Source organism: Scyliorhinus torazame, chromosome 19, assembly GCF_047496885.1.
Source record: "Scyliorhinus torazame isolate Kashiwa2021f chromosome 19, sScyTor2.1, whole genome shotgun sequence".
Lineage (NCBI taxonomy): Eukaryota > Metazoa > Chordata > Chondrichthyes > Carcharhiniformes > Scyliorhinidae > Scyliorhinus > Scyliorhinus torazame.
Genome location: NC_092725.1, coordinates 73,871,939 through 73,889,496, shown reverse-complemented (window position 1 = coordinate 73,889,496; position 17,558 = coordinate 73,871,939). Strand labels below are relative to the sequence as shown.

The 17,558-nt window shown below is 43.5% G+C and overlaps 1 protein-coding gene across 3 annotated transcripts in view; it reads left to right on the top strand.

Moving 5' to 3' along the window:
- Nucleotides 1–17,558, top strand: part of kiaa0930 — a 145,302-nt gene that overhangs the window by 114,090 nt on the left and 13,654 nt on the right. For 2 of the 3 annotated variants that reach the window (XM_072484543.1, XM_072484540.1), the window contains 4 exons: nucleotides 3,214–3,354; nucleotides 10,930–11,124; nucleotides 11,607–11,639; nucleotides 15,473–15,647. In XM_072484543.1, coding sequence (XP_072340644.1) covers nucleotides 3,214–3,354; nucleotides 10,930–11,124; nucleotides 11,607–11,639; nucleotides 15,473–15,647 — 544 coding nt within the window. The remainder of the gene's footprint in view (nucleotides 1–3,213; nucleotides 3,355–10,929; nucleotides 11,125–11,606; nucleotides 11,640–15,472; nucleotides 15,648–17,558) is intronic. The other variant, XM_072484541.1, reaches the window with a different exon arrangement.

Genomic DNA, 17,558 nt, shown 5'->3' with positions numbered 1-17,558 from the left:
CCGCGATATCTGCTGCTCCTTCGCAGCCCTCCGAGATATCTGCTGCTCCTTCCCGCAACCCTCCGAGATATCTGCTTCTCCTTCCCGTAATCTTCCGAGATATCTGCTCCTCCTTCCCGCAACCCTCCGAGATATCTGCTCCTCCTTCCCGCAACCCTCCCGAGATATCTGCTCCTCCTTCCCGCAACCCTCCGAGATATCTGCTTCTGCTTCCCGCAACCCTCCGAGATATCTGCTTCTCCTTCCCGCAGCCCTCCGAGATATCTGCTCCTCCTTCCCACAACCCTCCCGAGATATCTGCTCCTCCTTCCCACAACCCTCCCGAGATATCTGCTCCTCCTTCCCACAACCCTCCGAGATATCTGCTGCTCCTTTCCGCAACCCTCCCGAGATATCTGCTCCTCCTTCCCACAACCCTCCGAGATATCTGCTTCTGCTTCCCGCAACCCTCCGAGATATCTGCTTCTCCTTCCCGCAGCCCTCCGAGATATCTGCTCCTCCTTCCCACAACCCTCCCGAGATATCTGCTCCTCCTTCCCACAACCCTCCCGAGATATCTGCTCCTCCTTCCCACAACCCTCCGAGATATCTGCTGCTCCTTCCCGCAACCCTCCCAAGATATCTGCTCCTCCTTCCCACAACCCTCCGAGATATCTGCTGCTCCTTCCCACAACCCTCCGAGATATCTGCTCCTCCTTCCCGCAACCCTCCGAGATATCTGCTTCTTCTTCCCGCAATCCTCCGAGATATTTGCTTCCCCTTCCCGCAATCCTCCGAAATATCTGCTCTCCTTCAATTCTGGCCTATTGTGCATTCCGATTTTAACTACTGCACTGTTGCTGGCCGTGCTGTCAACTGCCAATGTCCTATACTCTGGAATCTCCTCCATAAACGTCTCCGCTATTCATTCCTTCTCCTAAAATCCTGTTTAAAATCTACCTCTTTGACAAAACCTTTGGTCCTCTCTCTAATATCTCCAGATGTGGCTAGGCGTCAACTTTCTGTTTTATAATGTGAAGAGCCTTGGAATTTTTTATGATCTTAAAGCCACTATATAGATACAATATATTATTTATGGTGACTTCTAATTAATTAATGTGGTCAATGCTAACTAAAAGTCCTAAGCAGTCTACGAAATGAAAATCGACAGGGAAACAGATGTAAGTTGAGGAGACCAGGGAGATATAAAGCACCAGATTCATAAAATGACTCACTGAGAATCATTGGTACAGAGAGTGGGAAGCAACAGGACTCGAGGAATGGACACCGTGACTAGGAACAAAAGTTTAAGAACTTTACAGTGGAATTGTGCAGTTAATGATGGATACATGCTAAGGTCAGTTCACAGTTCGTTGTTAGTGCAAAGATCCCTAGGTGAACAGCTTGCTGGGTTAAGGGTGTCGTGTTAGGTACACTGGTATAACACTGGCTGCAACTGGATGCAACATTGATCAAAAAGATACTCCAGACCTTGAATTTAGTTCAATCAGGTTTATTGACTAATAGCACAGTTCATTGAACTAATAGCACAGTTCTCTGAGTTCAACTCTCTGCTAACTTAAGTGTGGTTACTCTGTCTGACTGAACCAGACTAGTTAGCCATGTGGTGGGGGGGGTGAGATTGTAACAACACCCTTGACTGACTCTCTAGATGTTCATCAGTGGAAAGAGGCAGAGTGTGAGTGCCTCGTGTCTTTTATAGTCAGATCCCACCCCTGAGTGTCCTGCCTGCTTATTGGTCATGTCCTGTTCTCTGTGTCCATTAGCTACTTGGCTGCATATCATTATGTGTGTGTCCGCATATGACAAAGGGGTCAGCAGTCTTTTGCCTCAAGAAGAAATAATTCCGTTTTTTTCCTCTTTGATTTCAATTAAAGATCAGTTGTGATCTGTGCCTTTCCCGTTGCATGATAGCCAAGCTAAATATATCTGTATTTTCTCAGAGAGATTTATTTTGAGAGCAATTTCCTTGATTCTGTTTTTTGTATTCGTCCAGCAGGGTGTAACATTTCCTGAATCAAGTCTTTGTTGATTTCCAATTCCAGTACCCTTTCCTCAGCGGTGTTGCATGCTGGGTAGCTCAGCTAATTATTGGCACAGTCCACTGCCCTTGGCCCTCAATAGTACAGCAGGACTGTATGTTAATACAAGAGTCCTTTTCAGTCTTCAGATATGTTTTTTTATTAGTTCAGGGAAGAATCTTCGAATGAGTAATTCCTCACCTGGCTTTTCTCGAAAGAAGATTGTGGTCTGTCTCAACTCTTAAATGGAACATCTAAGATTGCACCAAATTGTAAAATTAATGATCACTTGTTGACTATTTCAGAGTAGGAGCTGACCGAGGCATACAGTTTTAGTGGAGGGAGGTGATCTCAGCTGACTTGATAGAATGACATATTTTCCTAACGTTAGGCTTGGCTAATTCAAAGTAAGCCGTAAGGAGCGATTTAGATCCATTTTCTCTCTCAGATAATTATCCAGGCTAGTTTTGTGACTCCCATTTGTTACAGTTGTCTACTTTGGTTGCACCCGTTTCTTGATCCTACTTGGAGTTGTGCTATGATAGGTATGGCTAAGAAGTTTGCTTTCAACTCGAGGGATTAATGTGCATTGTTCAATGCTAGACAAAAAAAATGAAACTAACGAAAGATAACTTTTAAGATCTTTGCAGTATGTGGATAACGATATTAGACAATGGGCGGGATTCTCTGACCCAACCCACCCGGCAACAGGAAATTCCCGCTGAGGTCAATGGATCGCCCATGGCAATCTTGTGGCGGGTGGGGTGGAAGAATCTGGCCCATTATCTCAGTTGGCTGGACGGCTGGTTCGTGATGCGGATCATCGCCAAAGGCATGGGTTCCATTCCCGCCCTAATCCAGAGTGTAGTGGATGCCGGGACATTGAGTAAATTTGCTCCTGATTCTTATGTACAAGCTAAGGTTATCCATGAAGGCCCAGCTTTCTCAACCTTACCCCTTGCCTGAGGTATGGCGACTCTCCGGTTAAATCACTACCAGTCAAAGGGGAAAGCAACCTGTGGTACTCTGGGGCTATGGTGACTTTCTTTCATTCATGAGACAATATTGTCTAATTGGTAATATCAAGGTGTTGGTTATTCTAGTTGTAGAATCTGTGATGTTGCCATTTGCGTCTGGACCAGTTATTCTGTCAATATTATTGTTGCTATGTAACCTCTTCTGTTTTGTGCAGGTATTCAGTGACATGTCGGCAGGGGAGGGAGAAATGGTCTGCGTTGAGCTAGTTGCCAGTGATAAAAACAATACATTTCAGGGAGTAATCTTCCAGGGGTCCATAAGATATGAAGCACTAAAGAAGGTATACGATAACCGGGTAAGTGAGATGCTCTTCTCTAATCTGCAAACCCTGAATAACCTGGTAATCTTGCTGTATTGTGTAGAATCTCTCTATAATTGCCTTGTTGAGAGCACACATGGATTACTATGGTTTTGGTCTTGTTATCTAAAGAACAATGTTAAAGGAAGTGCAACAAAGTTCTGCCAGATTGATTTCTTGCCTGGCATGAGGGAGTTGATCCGTGAGAAGGGATTGGTCAACTCTGCCTAGAGTTTAGTAGAATGAGCAGCAAACTACCTTAAATGTAAAATTCTTCAGGGGGTTGACAGGATGGATTTTTAGGAGGCTGTTTCTCTTGGCTGGGCAGTCTAGAACTAGGGGTCATGGTCTTACAATAAGACGTTGCCAATTTAGGACTGCGATGCGGAGAAATTTCTTCATTCGTCGGGTTGAGAATCTTTGGAATTCCCTACCACATAAGGCTGCAGATGTCCTTTTGTTGAGTATATTCAATATTGAGATTTTTGGATTCATTGATGTGTGCTCATCCCAACGGCAGGCCCTGACTCATTGATGCTTCATTCGGAGCCACTTTGCTGTGATAGATTTTTGTCAGTGCTGGTTTGCCTTCCACTCTCGGGAAGAGTGACAAAGCGGATCCTACGTGATGTTGGTGGTGAGGGGTGCAGGTGGGGGGAACAGGTGCAGGCGTTGGTGATGTAGAATTGTTAATGAGCTGTAGTTGCAGTTGCCTTGAAGTGGCAGTGCAATCGTACCCCTGCTCTCACTCGCCTATGTTGGCAACCAGATCTCAGACCCAGACTCATATTTAAAATTCTAATCCTTAGGCGTAAATTCCTCCATGGCCTTGCCCCTTCTGATCCTCTTGAACATCCTCCAGGCCTACAACACCCCTTATTGTCCAATTTCTCCACGTACTTGGATCAACAATCTTGGGCTGTTTCTCTGCACCTAAAAGTATCAATTGCGAGTTGTTGTTGGTGTGGCAGCTGAAGTGATTGTCGTTCAGACTGCAATGCAGAATGAAAATATGAGCAATGATCTTATTAGTTCACCGTCACCATGCAGTCTACCAATTAATGTTACCTCACCTCCTGTGAAGGCCACTTTAAAAAATGGACACACAACCCCATTGTCAGGCTAGCAAGAAGTTTGTTACAAAGTTAATGTTACAAAGGCTCCCTCCCTCTCTTTTGTACAGAGGTCTCCAACTTGTTAGCGTTTAATAAATGGGACATCTAAAAATACATGTTTTTCCCCCCCCATCCAATGATTAGGCACTAGTGTGATTTTGTGATTCCTATTTTGTTTGCAAATATTAAACTTTTCGAGAGTTAAACTTTTGATGATTGCCATTTCTCATCTCATCAATTTGTTTCAGTCTATTTTTTCTTTGCTTTGCCCTTTCCCTTTCTGCACTGTTAACAGGCCTGGATTTAAAGCACGCGTGTCTGAGGCAGTATGTAGTGAAGTCTGAGGACCACTGGCAACTCCCACAGGCCACGTGCAGCTTCTCTTGTTGCTGTGGCTTTGAATTTAAGAACTGCGAGAAAGTGAGGTGAAGAGCCATTATGTTTTGCACAGGCAAGGTTGGGGGAAAGGGGCTAAATGTTGCATAAAGTAGTAATAAGGTGATACCAGTTTTGAATGCCTGAAAATTGCAGGAATATGGAAACATTAAAAAGGTAGCGGGTTCAACAGTTTTAAGGTATTTGGAATGTGGGAGGCTGAGGAATCCTAATTCCAATGTAATACGGATGTGGCGAGGCAGAAGAGTCTTGAAGTGTATTTGGAGCTTCAAAGATAGACCATATATCAAACTATTTATCTGTCAAACTTTGGAGGAACAATGTTAACTATCCATATTAATAAAGTAGAAAAAGACAAAGAAACATTCAAGTTCAAGAGTGGTTAGAGCTGATCAAGGCATATTTTACTTCTTCTTGTCTGCATGCCTAGGAGTTTGAGACAGGTGTGCAGAGCCATGGTCAGTTTCCACCTGGAGTACTATGTTCAGTTTTAAGCACTGAACCTCAGGGAGGATAAGCCTTGGTAAGGGTACAAACTTTTCATATTCACCAGAACAATATCAGTTTAAAGGGTTTAATGATGAAGGCAAGTTGCATAACCTTGAAGTTTTAGAAGATGACCTAGCCAAAATACTCAAAAGATTTGGTACAGAAACGCTGTGGAACAAAATAGTACAGTTTGAGCCACGCCACTTTGGAGTGAAATCAAGAAGCATTTTTTCACACAAAATTAGTGGATATTTAAAACCCAAAGGCTGTGGATGCTAAATTTTTCAAAATTGAAATCATTTAATTCGTTGTTTGGTAAGAATACCAAAGGATATGTGTCAGTGAGAAAAAAGGATTCTAGGAAGGGGATGAATCAACCATAGTTAACCAAAGAAGTGAAGCATACAGTTAAACTGAAAGAAAAAAAACATACAATGTGGCAAAGATGAGTGGTAAATCAGAGGATTGGGAAAGTTTTAAAAACCAACAAAACATGACCAAAAAAAAATAAATGTGGGAGAAGATAAACTGGGGGTAAACTATCAAATAATATAAAAACAGACAGTGAGAACTTCTTTAAATATATAAAAAGTAAGAGAGAGGCATAAGTGAACATAGGCTCCTTAGAGAATGAGACTGCAGAAATAATAATTGGGAACCAGGAAATGGCAGAGAAGTTAAATAAATTATTTGCGTCAGTCTTCATGGTAGAAGACAGCAATAGAATTCCAAAAATACGAAGTAATCAAGAGGCAAAAGGGGGAGGAAATAAATACAGTAACTATCACTAGAGAAAAAGCACTAGGAAAACTAATGGGGCCAAAGATCGATATGTCCCCTGGACATGATGGGTTGCATCGTAGGCTATTAATGGAAGTAGCTACAGAGATAGTGGATGGTAGTGATTGGTAGTGATCTTTCAAAAATCCTTAAATTCGGGAAAAGTCCCAGAGTATTGGAAAACTGCCAATTCAGAAAAGGGAGGGAGCAAAAAGAGGTAACCATAGGCCAGTTAGCTTAACATTTGTAATTGGGAAAATGTTAGAGTCCATTTATAAAGGATGTAATAGCAGAGCATTTAGACATACATAATATAATCAAGCAGAGTCAGTATGGCTTCATGAAGGGGAAATCAGACCTGAAAAATGTATTAGAATTCTTTGAGGTGGTAACGAGCAGGATAGATAAAGGGGAATCAATAGATTTGATATACTTGGATTTCAAAAAAGTGTTTGATAAGGTATTGCACAAAAGGCTACTTAATTAGGTGAGATCCCATGGTGTTGGGGTAGTATATTAGCATAGATAGAGGATTGGCTAATGAATAGAAGTCAGAGAACTGGGCTAAGAGGGGCATTTTCAGGATGACAGCCTGTAACTTGTGGAGTGCTACAGGCATTCGTGCTGGGGCCGCAATTATTTACAATACATATTAATGGCTTGGACGAGGGAATTGAATGTACCATGATCAAGTTTGTGGATGGCACAAAAATAGATGGGAAGGCAAGTTTCAGGATGACCCAGAGTCCACAGAGGCACATATATAGGTTAAGTGGGTGGGCAAAAACTTGGCAGATGGAATACAATGTAGGAAAATGTGAAGTTATGCACTTGGGTATGAAGATTAAAGGTGCTGAATATTATTTCAATGGAGAGAGACTGCAGAAAGCTGCAGCACAAAAGGATTTGCGGGTCCTCGTGCATAAACCACAAAAAGCTAGCATGCAAATTCAGCAGGTATTTGGGAAGGCAAATGAAATGTTGGCCAATATTTCAAGGGAATGAAATATAAAAAGACGGAAACCCTGCTAAAACTATATAAGACACTGGTTAGATCACAGCTGAAATACTGTGAACAATTCTGGTCCCCTTATCTAAGGAAAGATATACTGGCATTGGAGGCAGTCCAGAGAAGATTCACTCAGTTGATCCTGGGTATGGAGGGATTTCCTTATGAGGAGAGGTTGAGTAGATTGGGCCTGTACTCATTGAGGTTTAGAAGAATGAGAGGCAACCACTATTGTGGCATATTGGATTATCAGGGGGCTTGACCGTGTAGATGTTGAGAAGTAGTTTTCTTTTGCGGGAGATTCTAGGACCAGAGGGCATAATCTCAGATTTAAGACCGAGATGAGGAGGAATATCTTCTCTCAGAGGGTAGTGAATCTGTGGAATTCTTTACCGCAGAGGGTGGGTTGTTAAGTATGTTCAAGGCTAGCGAGGGATAGGTTTAAGTATTTGGGGATTAAGGTAGTGAGGGAATGGATGGGACTCCATAAGTGTAACTTAATGAGGTTGGTGGAGGAGGCTAGGGGTAACTTAACACTGGCAGGGAGGGTCCAAGTGGTGAAAATGAATGTTCTGTCGGGGTTCTTGTTTATCTTTCAAGTTCTCCCGATCTTTATACCAAAGGCCTATTTTCGGAAAGTGGACACTATCATTTCTGACTTTAAATGGGCGGGGAAGGTGCCGAGTGTGAGGAGGACTCCGCTACAGAGGCAGCAGAGGGGGTTGGCGTTGCCGAACTTGCTTCATTATTATTGGGCGGCGAATGTGGACAAGGTGTGGCGGTGGTGGGAAGGAGAAGGGGTAGAGTGGGTTAGGATGGAGGAGGAGTCTTGTAAGGGGTCTAGTTTGAGGGCTATGGTGACGGCAGCATTTGCCAATGGCTCTGAGTAGGTATTCAAGGAGCCCAGTGGTGCAGTCCACAGTGAAGATATGGAATCAGTTGAGGAGGCACTTTAGGGTGGAAGGGATGTCGGTGCTAACGCCGTTGTATGAGAATCATAAGTTTGAGCCGGGGGGATGGATAGTGTATACAGGAGGTGGAGGGAAGTGGGGCTGGTCAAGGTGAGGGATCTGTATTTGGAGGAAGGGTTCGCCAGTCTGGAGGAGCTAAGGGAGAGGGTAGAGCTGCCGAGGGGTAGTGAGTTCAAGTATCTACAGGTTAGGGACTTTGCACGAAAGGTCTGGAAGGGGTTCCCTCGATTGCTTGGATACACCCTGCTGGAACGACTGCTACTTCCGGATGTGGAAGGGGAGGGAGAAATTGGGGATATATATAAGTGGCTGGGGGAGCAGGGAGGTGAGCGGGTGGTGAAGATCAAGGAGAAATGGGAAGGAAGTTGGGAGGGGAGATCAATGGGGAGCATGGAGTGAGGCACTGCTTGGGTAAACGGGACTACTACTTGTGCAAGGATAAGCCTAACACAGTTTAAGGTGGTACACAGGGTGCATATGACGCGGGCAAGAATGAGTGAGTTCTTTCAAGGGGTAGCAGATGAGTGTGAGTGGTGGGGGTGGGGGCTAGCGAATCGCACACACGTTTTGGAATTTCGAAAAATTGGGAAGATTCTGGATGGGAGTGTTCACGGTCTTAGCCAGGATAGTAGAGGAGGGAGTGGACCCAGACCCTTTGGTGGCGATATTTGGGGTTTCAGAGAAGCCGGAGCTCATGGAGAGGAGGAAGGCCGATGTCATGGCCTTCGCCTCTCTGATTGCATGGCGGCGAATTTTGCTGGAGTGTCAGTCGGCATCGCCACCGGGGGTAGCGGCTTGGTTGGGTGACCTGTACGACTTCCTGCGATTAGAGAAGATAAAGTATGAGTTAAGGGGCTCTTCAGAGGGGTTTGAGGAAAGGTGGGGGATGTTTGTGACCGTGTTTGAGGAGCTGTTCATCGTGGGGAGGAAGGGTGTGAAAAAGAGGAAAAACCTGTACAGGCTGATTGTTGGGAAGCATGTTTCCCAGCGTGTTTGGTCGCTGAAACCTGTTTTGATACATGTTTGTAATAAAATACATTTTTTTAAAAAACCTATGTTCAGATTTTTAAGGGAATCGAGGGTTATGTGGATAAGGCGGGAAATTGGAGTTGAGGATTTCATATTAGATCAATCATGATCTCATTGAATGGTGGAGCAGACTCGATGGGCTGAATGACTGACTTCTACTCCTATGTCTTCTGGATACAGAACAAAGTTTAAATGCAGTTGAGATACAGATCAACCATAATCTAAATGAATGATGGAATGGTTTACTCGTGGTCCAATTGGGTGCACTATTCACATCTGGGATGGACTTGACTAATAACAATAATAATCATTATTATTGTCACAAGTAGACTTACATTAACATTGCAATGAAGTTACTGTGAAAATCCCCTAGTCGCCACATTACGGCATCTGTTCAGGTACACAGAGGGAGAATTCAAAATGACCAATTCACCTAACAAGCACGTCTTTCGGGACTTGTGGGAGGAAACCAGAGCACCCGGAGGAAATGTTCATGTTTTCAAGCCCATGTTAGAAAAATTGACATTTTTTCACTGCGAAACTGAAGGCCCAGAGGCCAATATTTAAACAAATCAGCATTGCACTGTGTACTGAGAAAGTGTGATCTAAAGCAAGTTTCTAAAGCAACTTGCTGAATGCAGAGCAAAATGATCAGCAAGAATGGAACAGAGGTAGTAGATTAAAAAAAGGCAGTTTTTTGGAACGATAGATTAGGAAAGGCTGTCCCATGGGGGATGTATCAGTTGAATAAACCATCAGCCACGGTATGTGCAGTGAATTGAGCGGAAACTATGTGGCCACGAACATAGCTTTGGCAAAAGATGCTGGAAATGCGCAGCAGTCATCAACATCAGATCAATAATTCTCTTTCTTCCAGGAGTGCCTTGCTTCAGAGGCTGAATGCCAAACTGGTTGCTCTCTCAAGCACTTACTGGTGCCCTAATGAAAAATTACATTACCAATGAAACTGTAGCTCTCAAAGCGGTTCTGCTAATGTAAGATGAGTAACAATCTCCCAGATGCACTTTCTGCACCAGCTTACAACTAACCCAGCAACTCTATGTTTAAATGTGTGTAAACCAGCAATTACATCGTTCAGCTGTTTTAATTATTTTAATTAAAAGTGGCTGTTCTTCTCCGCTATTAGTAAATATTGTTCGGATTGCTGCAAAGCAATAAAGGGTACATCGGCACCTTGTTCAGATTCATGGAATTTTCTTCAAGTCTTCTACAATTGCTGCTCTGCCTTTCACTGCTTTGTGTAAGTGGTGGAGGTGCCCATTCACGTTTGAGATAGACTGGCATGGGTGAAAAATATGCTAGCCACCTTTTTTTTTTTTCTTCCTCTCTTTCCTGTAACTTCCCGTCTCCTCTACTACGGTTTATAAAATCTTTAAAAATAGTATTGTATGGCTCAATGGGTATTGCAAAAGCTGTGAGCTCTCAATCCTCCTGCGCCAGGGTTGACCCCCTTAATCTCTGTAAAGCGAGCTGATCTTAGCCAAGACAGCAGTAGTGGCAGACAACTGGCCTGTGTTCCCCGAATAGAGAAAGGGAAATCAGTGCTGGTTCCTAGAAACAGTTTCTGTCCAATGATCCCCCAATGGACAGTGTATTGATGCCAAGTATGACGGGAACCACGGCTGCGATAGCCAAACAGTAGAGTAACTTGCCAGTCCTAACTGTTTAGACTTGCACAGGAAAGGAAGGCAACTAGCCGGCTACCAGCCTTGAGAGTGGCTCAAAAAGCATTGACTACAGCCGTAGGCTTTCTTTCTTTTAGGTGAGTGTTGCTGCTAAGATGGCCCAGAAGATGTCTTTTGGCTTCTATAAATATAACAACATGGAATTTGTCCGGATGAAAGGCCCCCAGGGGAAAGGGCACGCTGAGATGGCTGTGAGTCGTGTTGCAACAGGAGACACGTCACCCTATGGGACAGAAGAGGGTTCTGAGCCAGACTCACCTCTACATGAACAAGTAAGTAGAAGGAACTGTTGAGGCTCGACTCTTGCTGACATCGGCTCCCCTCGGTCAACGTTCGTGCAATCCACTGAATTTAAGTTGATTATTTATGTTGACATTTTCTTGGTTCCTGCCCACTATTTGGAAATCTAATGATCATGTAGTACTTCTAACTGTGTTACAGTCCTTTAGACAAGTGAGGAAAAATGGCCATTTGGGTGAGAATGGGGGGGGGGGGGACATCTGGACACCACATCTGGATACCTGGGGAGGGTGGATCTTCGCAAGTACAAATTATTCTTAGAAATGAGAGAGTGCTTTCCCAAGGGCACCACATTTTATCCCCTTCTCGTTTTTAGATGTGTCATGGAAATGTATCTTGTTGAAAATAAATGTCCATACTTTGCCGAAGAGCCCCATTGGCAGTAGTCCTGAAGCATGTTCTGCCAAGATGTGACATGGTCTAACTTGTAACATTGCAATTTCTCACCATCCAGGGGGATGCATCTCCTTCCTGCAGTGCATTCTGGGTAGGTTAACATTACCCCCCACAAGCCTGTGTTGTGTTTGCTGTGTTGTGTGCCTTCCTCATATATATAATATATATCTTTATATTATATATGATATATAACATATATATTTTATATATATATATATATTATATATAGACACAATACCTTCAATATTTGCAATTGGAAAGATCATGTAATCTTGTGACTAGATCTAGAGTGTTGCATGTGTAGATGGATATTTGTGTGAACATTGTTTAAAATCTAGTGTACAGCTCCCAGTAGTGTGAAGCTATCGTGTAAAATTAAGGCCAGGTTGCTAGTTAATAAAGATTATTATATCTTACCAAGGTTCACAGGCCAGAGGTGTCAATTTGTTCAAGGAATGCCTGATTGCTCTCCGCCACCCAACACTGACTGTCTGAATGCTGTTGCTGGCTTTTACAACTCCCCCTTTTTCCACTGGCCTGAGCATTATTACTCCGCTTCTTGTGATGCTGGCAGAACAGAGTTTTCTCAATTCAGCCTGTCTCTGAAAGCAACCAGTGAATGGAATATGGCTACATCGCTGAAATAAATCAGACCTGTTTCAGTGAATCCAAAAGGCTTTCAGTTTTTGTCTAAATAAAATCTGATCTTGGTTGGCGTCATCAGGCATGCCATGTCGGGCAAGATTTCCTTTTGATTCAGGGACATGTTGCATTTGATTTTAAAAAGTTCCTCCTATCTATTTTTAATACTGTGTAGCAATCAGTAATTATACTACTAAACACCTGGCCTTCCAAGAAACTTGAAACAGCATCAGGCTTAACTTGAGCATCAGACACCAAGAGCGGAAACTGAGGCAGTCGGTGAAATCAAATGGATATGACGAATGCTCAAAACTCAGTTTAGACTCCTTGCTTTCACCAGACGATAATCTATTGAGCTGTGATCATTATTTTCACAATGGAATAAATATTTTATTGGTATATAGATCTAAATTAATTAAACTGACAGCTTGTTAATGTTGATTACCACTGAATAATGGCGAGTTTTTTGGGGGAGCTCCTTTAGGTGCTATGTTGAATTTGCCCAAACACATTTCATAGTGAATTTTTGAGAAAATGGATTTCCATCCCGCTGGCCTAGTCTGGATCTGAATCCATTTTATTTCACATTGTTTTGTGCAATACAAAGATATTATCAATGAGAGAAAGGGCCATCAATTGTGTCGATTGGTTTTCTAAAGTGGGTGCAGGTTTTGAATAATTCAGTATGATAATTATACTTTTTTTTTATCCTTCCCTTCTCACTCACTCACTGCCTCCCTCTGCCACCTTGCAGGTCTCCACTCTCAGCCCATTTCTCTTTTTTCCCCCTCAAACACTCTCCCCTCCCCATCTCCCTCACAATCTCTCTTTCGGCTCACTCACTGCCTGTCTGTCTGTCTATCTCTCTCTCACACACCTCTGAAATAACAAGCGATAAAGGTCATTATTTTTGCTGCAAGGCTGGAGTTCTGTATTGCATTGTAATGAACTGTGCCTAGACGTCAGATCAAGACTGCAGTATAAGCAAGCAGAGTGTAAAGATCTGACAAATGCTGCTTTCAGTCAATTAAAGAGTTCGAGCAAGGCTGTGGTTTGTTTGCAGTCTGTGTGGAGGCAGAAGCAGCAGGTGCAAGGTTTTTGTGGGCTATGTGGAGCCAGAATAATTCCATTTCTGTTTGCTTTCGATTCTGGTAAAATCCATTGTGTGGAATGTGTTGTACAACCTCTCTGCGCAAGACATTTTTATCAGATCTTTCCTGAAGGAACCACCTGCTGGATATCGATCCATGCAGTGAATATTAACTCTGACTGCTCAAGATCTTCCCTTTTCTAAATATTGATTGATTTTAAGTTTATTTTCGAATGAGTACATTTATTGTTTTGAAGGAGAATATATTTTCCTTCTATTGAAAAGCAGCTTGTGAAGTAATTGAGATGATCTAACTGCAGTTCCTCATGGGCCCTGCGCACTGCGCAGTATGTTAATCATTTTTTCAATGCCGCTGTCGTGGGCCATTGAGAGCAAACAAATGAGTCAGCTTCCATTGGTGAACAAGCTGAATATGACTACATTGTAGCTACTTTGTAGTTCTGGGTTTAATGAAAACACATAGCAGACCATGTTATATTTCTTGCCTTTTCTTCCAAGATAGCCAGATAAGAAGTGTTGACAAAGAATATAAAAATAAGAAGTTTGAATCAAAAATGTATTTTACACTGCTGAACTAAATGAAGTTCACACACTCTACTGATTTACAGATACTAAACTAATGATACTGAATCTGTAGTACAGCAATCAATATTCTATCTAACTATTAAACTGCATTATGACTTGACCTCGTGCTATATCTCTACATTCAATTCTCACTCTGCTCTCATCATTTTCTCTTCAGCTTCTCCCACAGTTCCTAGAGATGCTGTCTTATATACAGCGACTTAGTAATACCATCTAGTGTTTGATTTACACACAGTTTCAGATGTTAACCCTTTATTACACTGGTACTATACATATCATTACAGGCCAAATATAACTGATGGCCCCCTCCAATAGTTTTCCCCCATGACTATCTCTCTGGCACCGCATCTTGCCTGATATGAGATTCTGAAGTCAGTTTAGTTTGAACAGTGACAATGATTTCCCGCCTCGGGAAATGCACCACTGGGTAAGGGAGGAGATGGTGTACTGCTGCTTCGTGGTGATGCCCTATACTTTGGCCGATAGCAGCACCATTCTCCCTGAAGCTTCAGACAGAACAGCAGCTGACAGCCTCTCCGGAAGACCTGGAGGACCAATTCAGGAACCTGAAGTGTGCCCCTACCGTTGCGGCAGTGTGCTGCATGACGACATGAATGACGGTTTGCATGCTGCAATGCTGCTGTTCTCAAACAAGCTGGGCATGGAGTGAATGAATGCAGGTCATGTGATTGATGAAAGGAACATGCATATTTGTGGTTTTGTGATTCCTACCATTTAAAATGGTAACACTGGTGATTTTGCTGCTTTTGGGAAATCTCCCTCACAAACAATGCATGTTTACAGAAATGTTATTAATATTGCCGGGTGCAGCCTGAATGAACCTGTACTTTAAATGGTGAGAATCATGGCGACCTTCACAGCCACTGGTAGTGGAGCCGATGATGTGGGTGGGATTATAGATCATTTTATACGAGAACTCGTTGATTTCCTTTGTGGAGTACAGCCTGCACTCTGGAAGTACTGTACCTGGATCTGCTAGAGATCAGAGGACTAAAATCTATAGATTCTCGAGTGCAGGAATTGATATATTTGGTTAGTGTTGAGGCAGAAAAATGGTATGATTATGCTACTGGAGTTATTTGTAGAGCTCCAAATAGCGAGAGAGAGAGAGAGAGTTGGAGTTGCAAATATGGAGGGAAATTAGAGATGTGCAAGATCTGAATGGTGATATTGGGACACTTGTTCCCAATCAATATTTGGCCATTAATGTTAGAGTAAAGGGTGAGGGTAATTTTTCCTTAAAAGATGCATCAGCTTTGCTATAAGTCCTTGTGATAAGACATAGGATGCTCCAGTAAGCCTCTGCACATCTATAAAGAAATCTAATGTCCCTCCAGACCATCTCAGTGACCATTTTAAATTGATCAGCCCTCACCACCAATGCCCAACAAGTGTAAATGTTCTTCTATTAAATGTTGTCATCCTTCCAGTGGGACTAGTCCCAGTGTTGTCATTGTATCATATGAATTCCAATTTTCACACATTTAGAAAACTAATCCAGTATAATTTAGGCATGTTTGGACAATAATGCTGGAACTTAGATCATTTTTTTGGGACAATTGTAGGTCACTTCCTTCAGCACGCCACCAACTCCCGAGCGCAACAATCGTCCGTCCTTTTTCTCTCCTTCATTACGCAGAAAAACGCCCAAAAATCGGATGGCGGAAATGAAGAAGTCTCATTCGGCCAATGACAGTGAGGAATTCTTCAGGCATGGCTCAGACAGCGCAGACTCCGAAGGTGCATCTTCAGTTTCTTTTTGTACGGTTTCTAACTAGTTTCTTGTGCTTGCCTTTATAATAATACATCTTTTCGTGGATTGGTCCTTTGTTTTGTCCAGGGTGGCGGACTTCAATGGCCAACACCAAGAATGGTTAAATATGTCCATTGCTGGCCAACTCCAGAAAGATATATCTGCCAGACAGGACCTTTGGCAGGTAGTGTTTTTCTCATTCTGGCTAGACCTATTGCCCATCCCTACTTGCCCTCGAGAAGGTGGTGGTGAGCCACATTCTTGAACAGCTTTTGATTTCCTAAGTATTCTCCCATTTGGAAAATAGTCTACGCTTCAATTCTTCCTTCTAAAATGCATAACTTCAGACTTTTCTACATTGCATTCCATCTGCCATTTATTTGCCCACTCTCCTAGCCTGTTCAAGTCCTTCTGCAGCCCCCGCTTCCTCAGAACTATCTGTATCTTTGTAGCATGCCACGAGCAACACCAGACACATCTAAAAATGAGGTGCCAACTCAGCAAAACTGCAACATAGGGCTAACTAATGGAAGCAAAATGCTACACCGGGGTAAACAATCCCACAGCCAATAAATCAGGTCATAACTCTGCAATCCTGCACTACACAGTTATGAATGGTAGTGGACAATTAAGCAACTGATTGAATAGGGAGGCTCCATGAACAACTCCGTCTTCAATGTTGCTGTGTATCAGGCTGAAACGTTTGCAATCATATTTAGCTAAAGGTGCAGAGCAGATGATCCATCTAGGCCTCCTCCTGAGGTCCCCACTATTTAAAAAATGGCAGTTTTCAGCAAATTTGATTCACTCCATGTGATACCAAGAAATGATTGAGTGCATTGGACACTACAAAAGTTATAGGGCGCGATCGATTGGCCATGCTGCGCTCGAAAAGCAGTGCAACATGACAGATAGAAGCCGGGAGATCCCACTCCCGGTATCTACCCAGCTCGTAACTCCTCACGAGATCGAATGCAACCTTGCGAGATGTTGCAATGTAAATGTTGCCCGTTGTGGCAGGATCATTGTTTGGCAAATCTGCATATTAAAGCGAGTCAGTCAGTCTCACTGTAATACGCAGTTTCCTGAGGCACCCGAGGCATTGGGATCTATCCCCATCACCTTGGAGACCACAAATGGGGACCAGACAGAACAGCACTCGTGGAGGTGTCACAGGGAATCGGAGGCCCCAGCCACAGGGTGCACCCTGGCAGTGCCACCTGGGTGTCAGACTGGCGATGCCCAGGCGACACTGCCAGTTAGCAGGGGTACTGCCAGGTTTCAGATTGCCACTGTCAAGGTGCTGAGCTGGCATTTTACACACGGCGGCAATCAGGCCAGTGCTGCTCTGAACGGGTGTTGGGGTGTATGAGAGGTGTAGGGGACCCCTCATAGTGAGTTGGGGCTTGGGGGGATCGGGGGTCGCATCGCAGAATCCAGAGATCAGGGTACCTTTTTTAAATGGCATCCCGATCTCTCGTGACACTGAGGAGTTCAAGCAAGCGGAGCTCCTCAATGTAGGAAATGGGTCTATGAGTGGCGTTGGCTGTGCGCTCCCCGCTGAGGCCCCCTATCTAACCCGAGTGCCGTTCATTAGCGTTGTGTTTCTCAGCGTTGAGCATACCGGAAAACACGTGGATAAACAGGCTTGCTATGGGCCTTTGTTCCCATATAGTTAAATCACACCCATAGGCTCTGTCAAATCCCTTTGTAGTGCTGAAGATGTGCTCCAGAATTAGCTTCGCCCCTGGCTAAGTTGGTTTAGTGCATTTGCAGTGCTGACATCTATCCGACAAATGTGGAAAATTGTTTGGGTATATCCTGTCCAAAAAAAGCAGGACAACCCAATCCGGCCAATTATCTCCTCATCAATTCACTGTCAGTCATCAGCAAAGTGA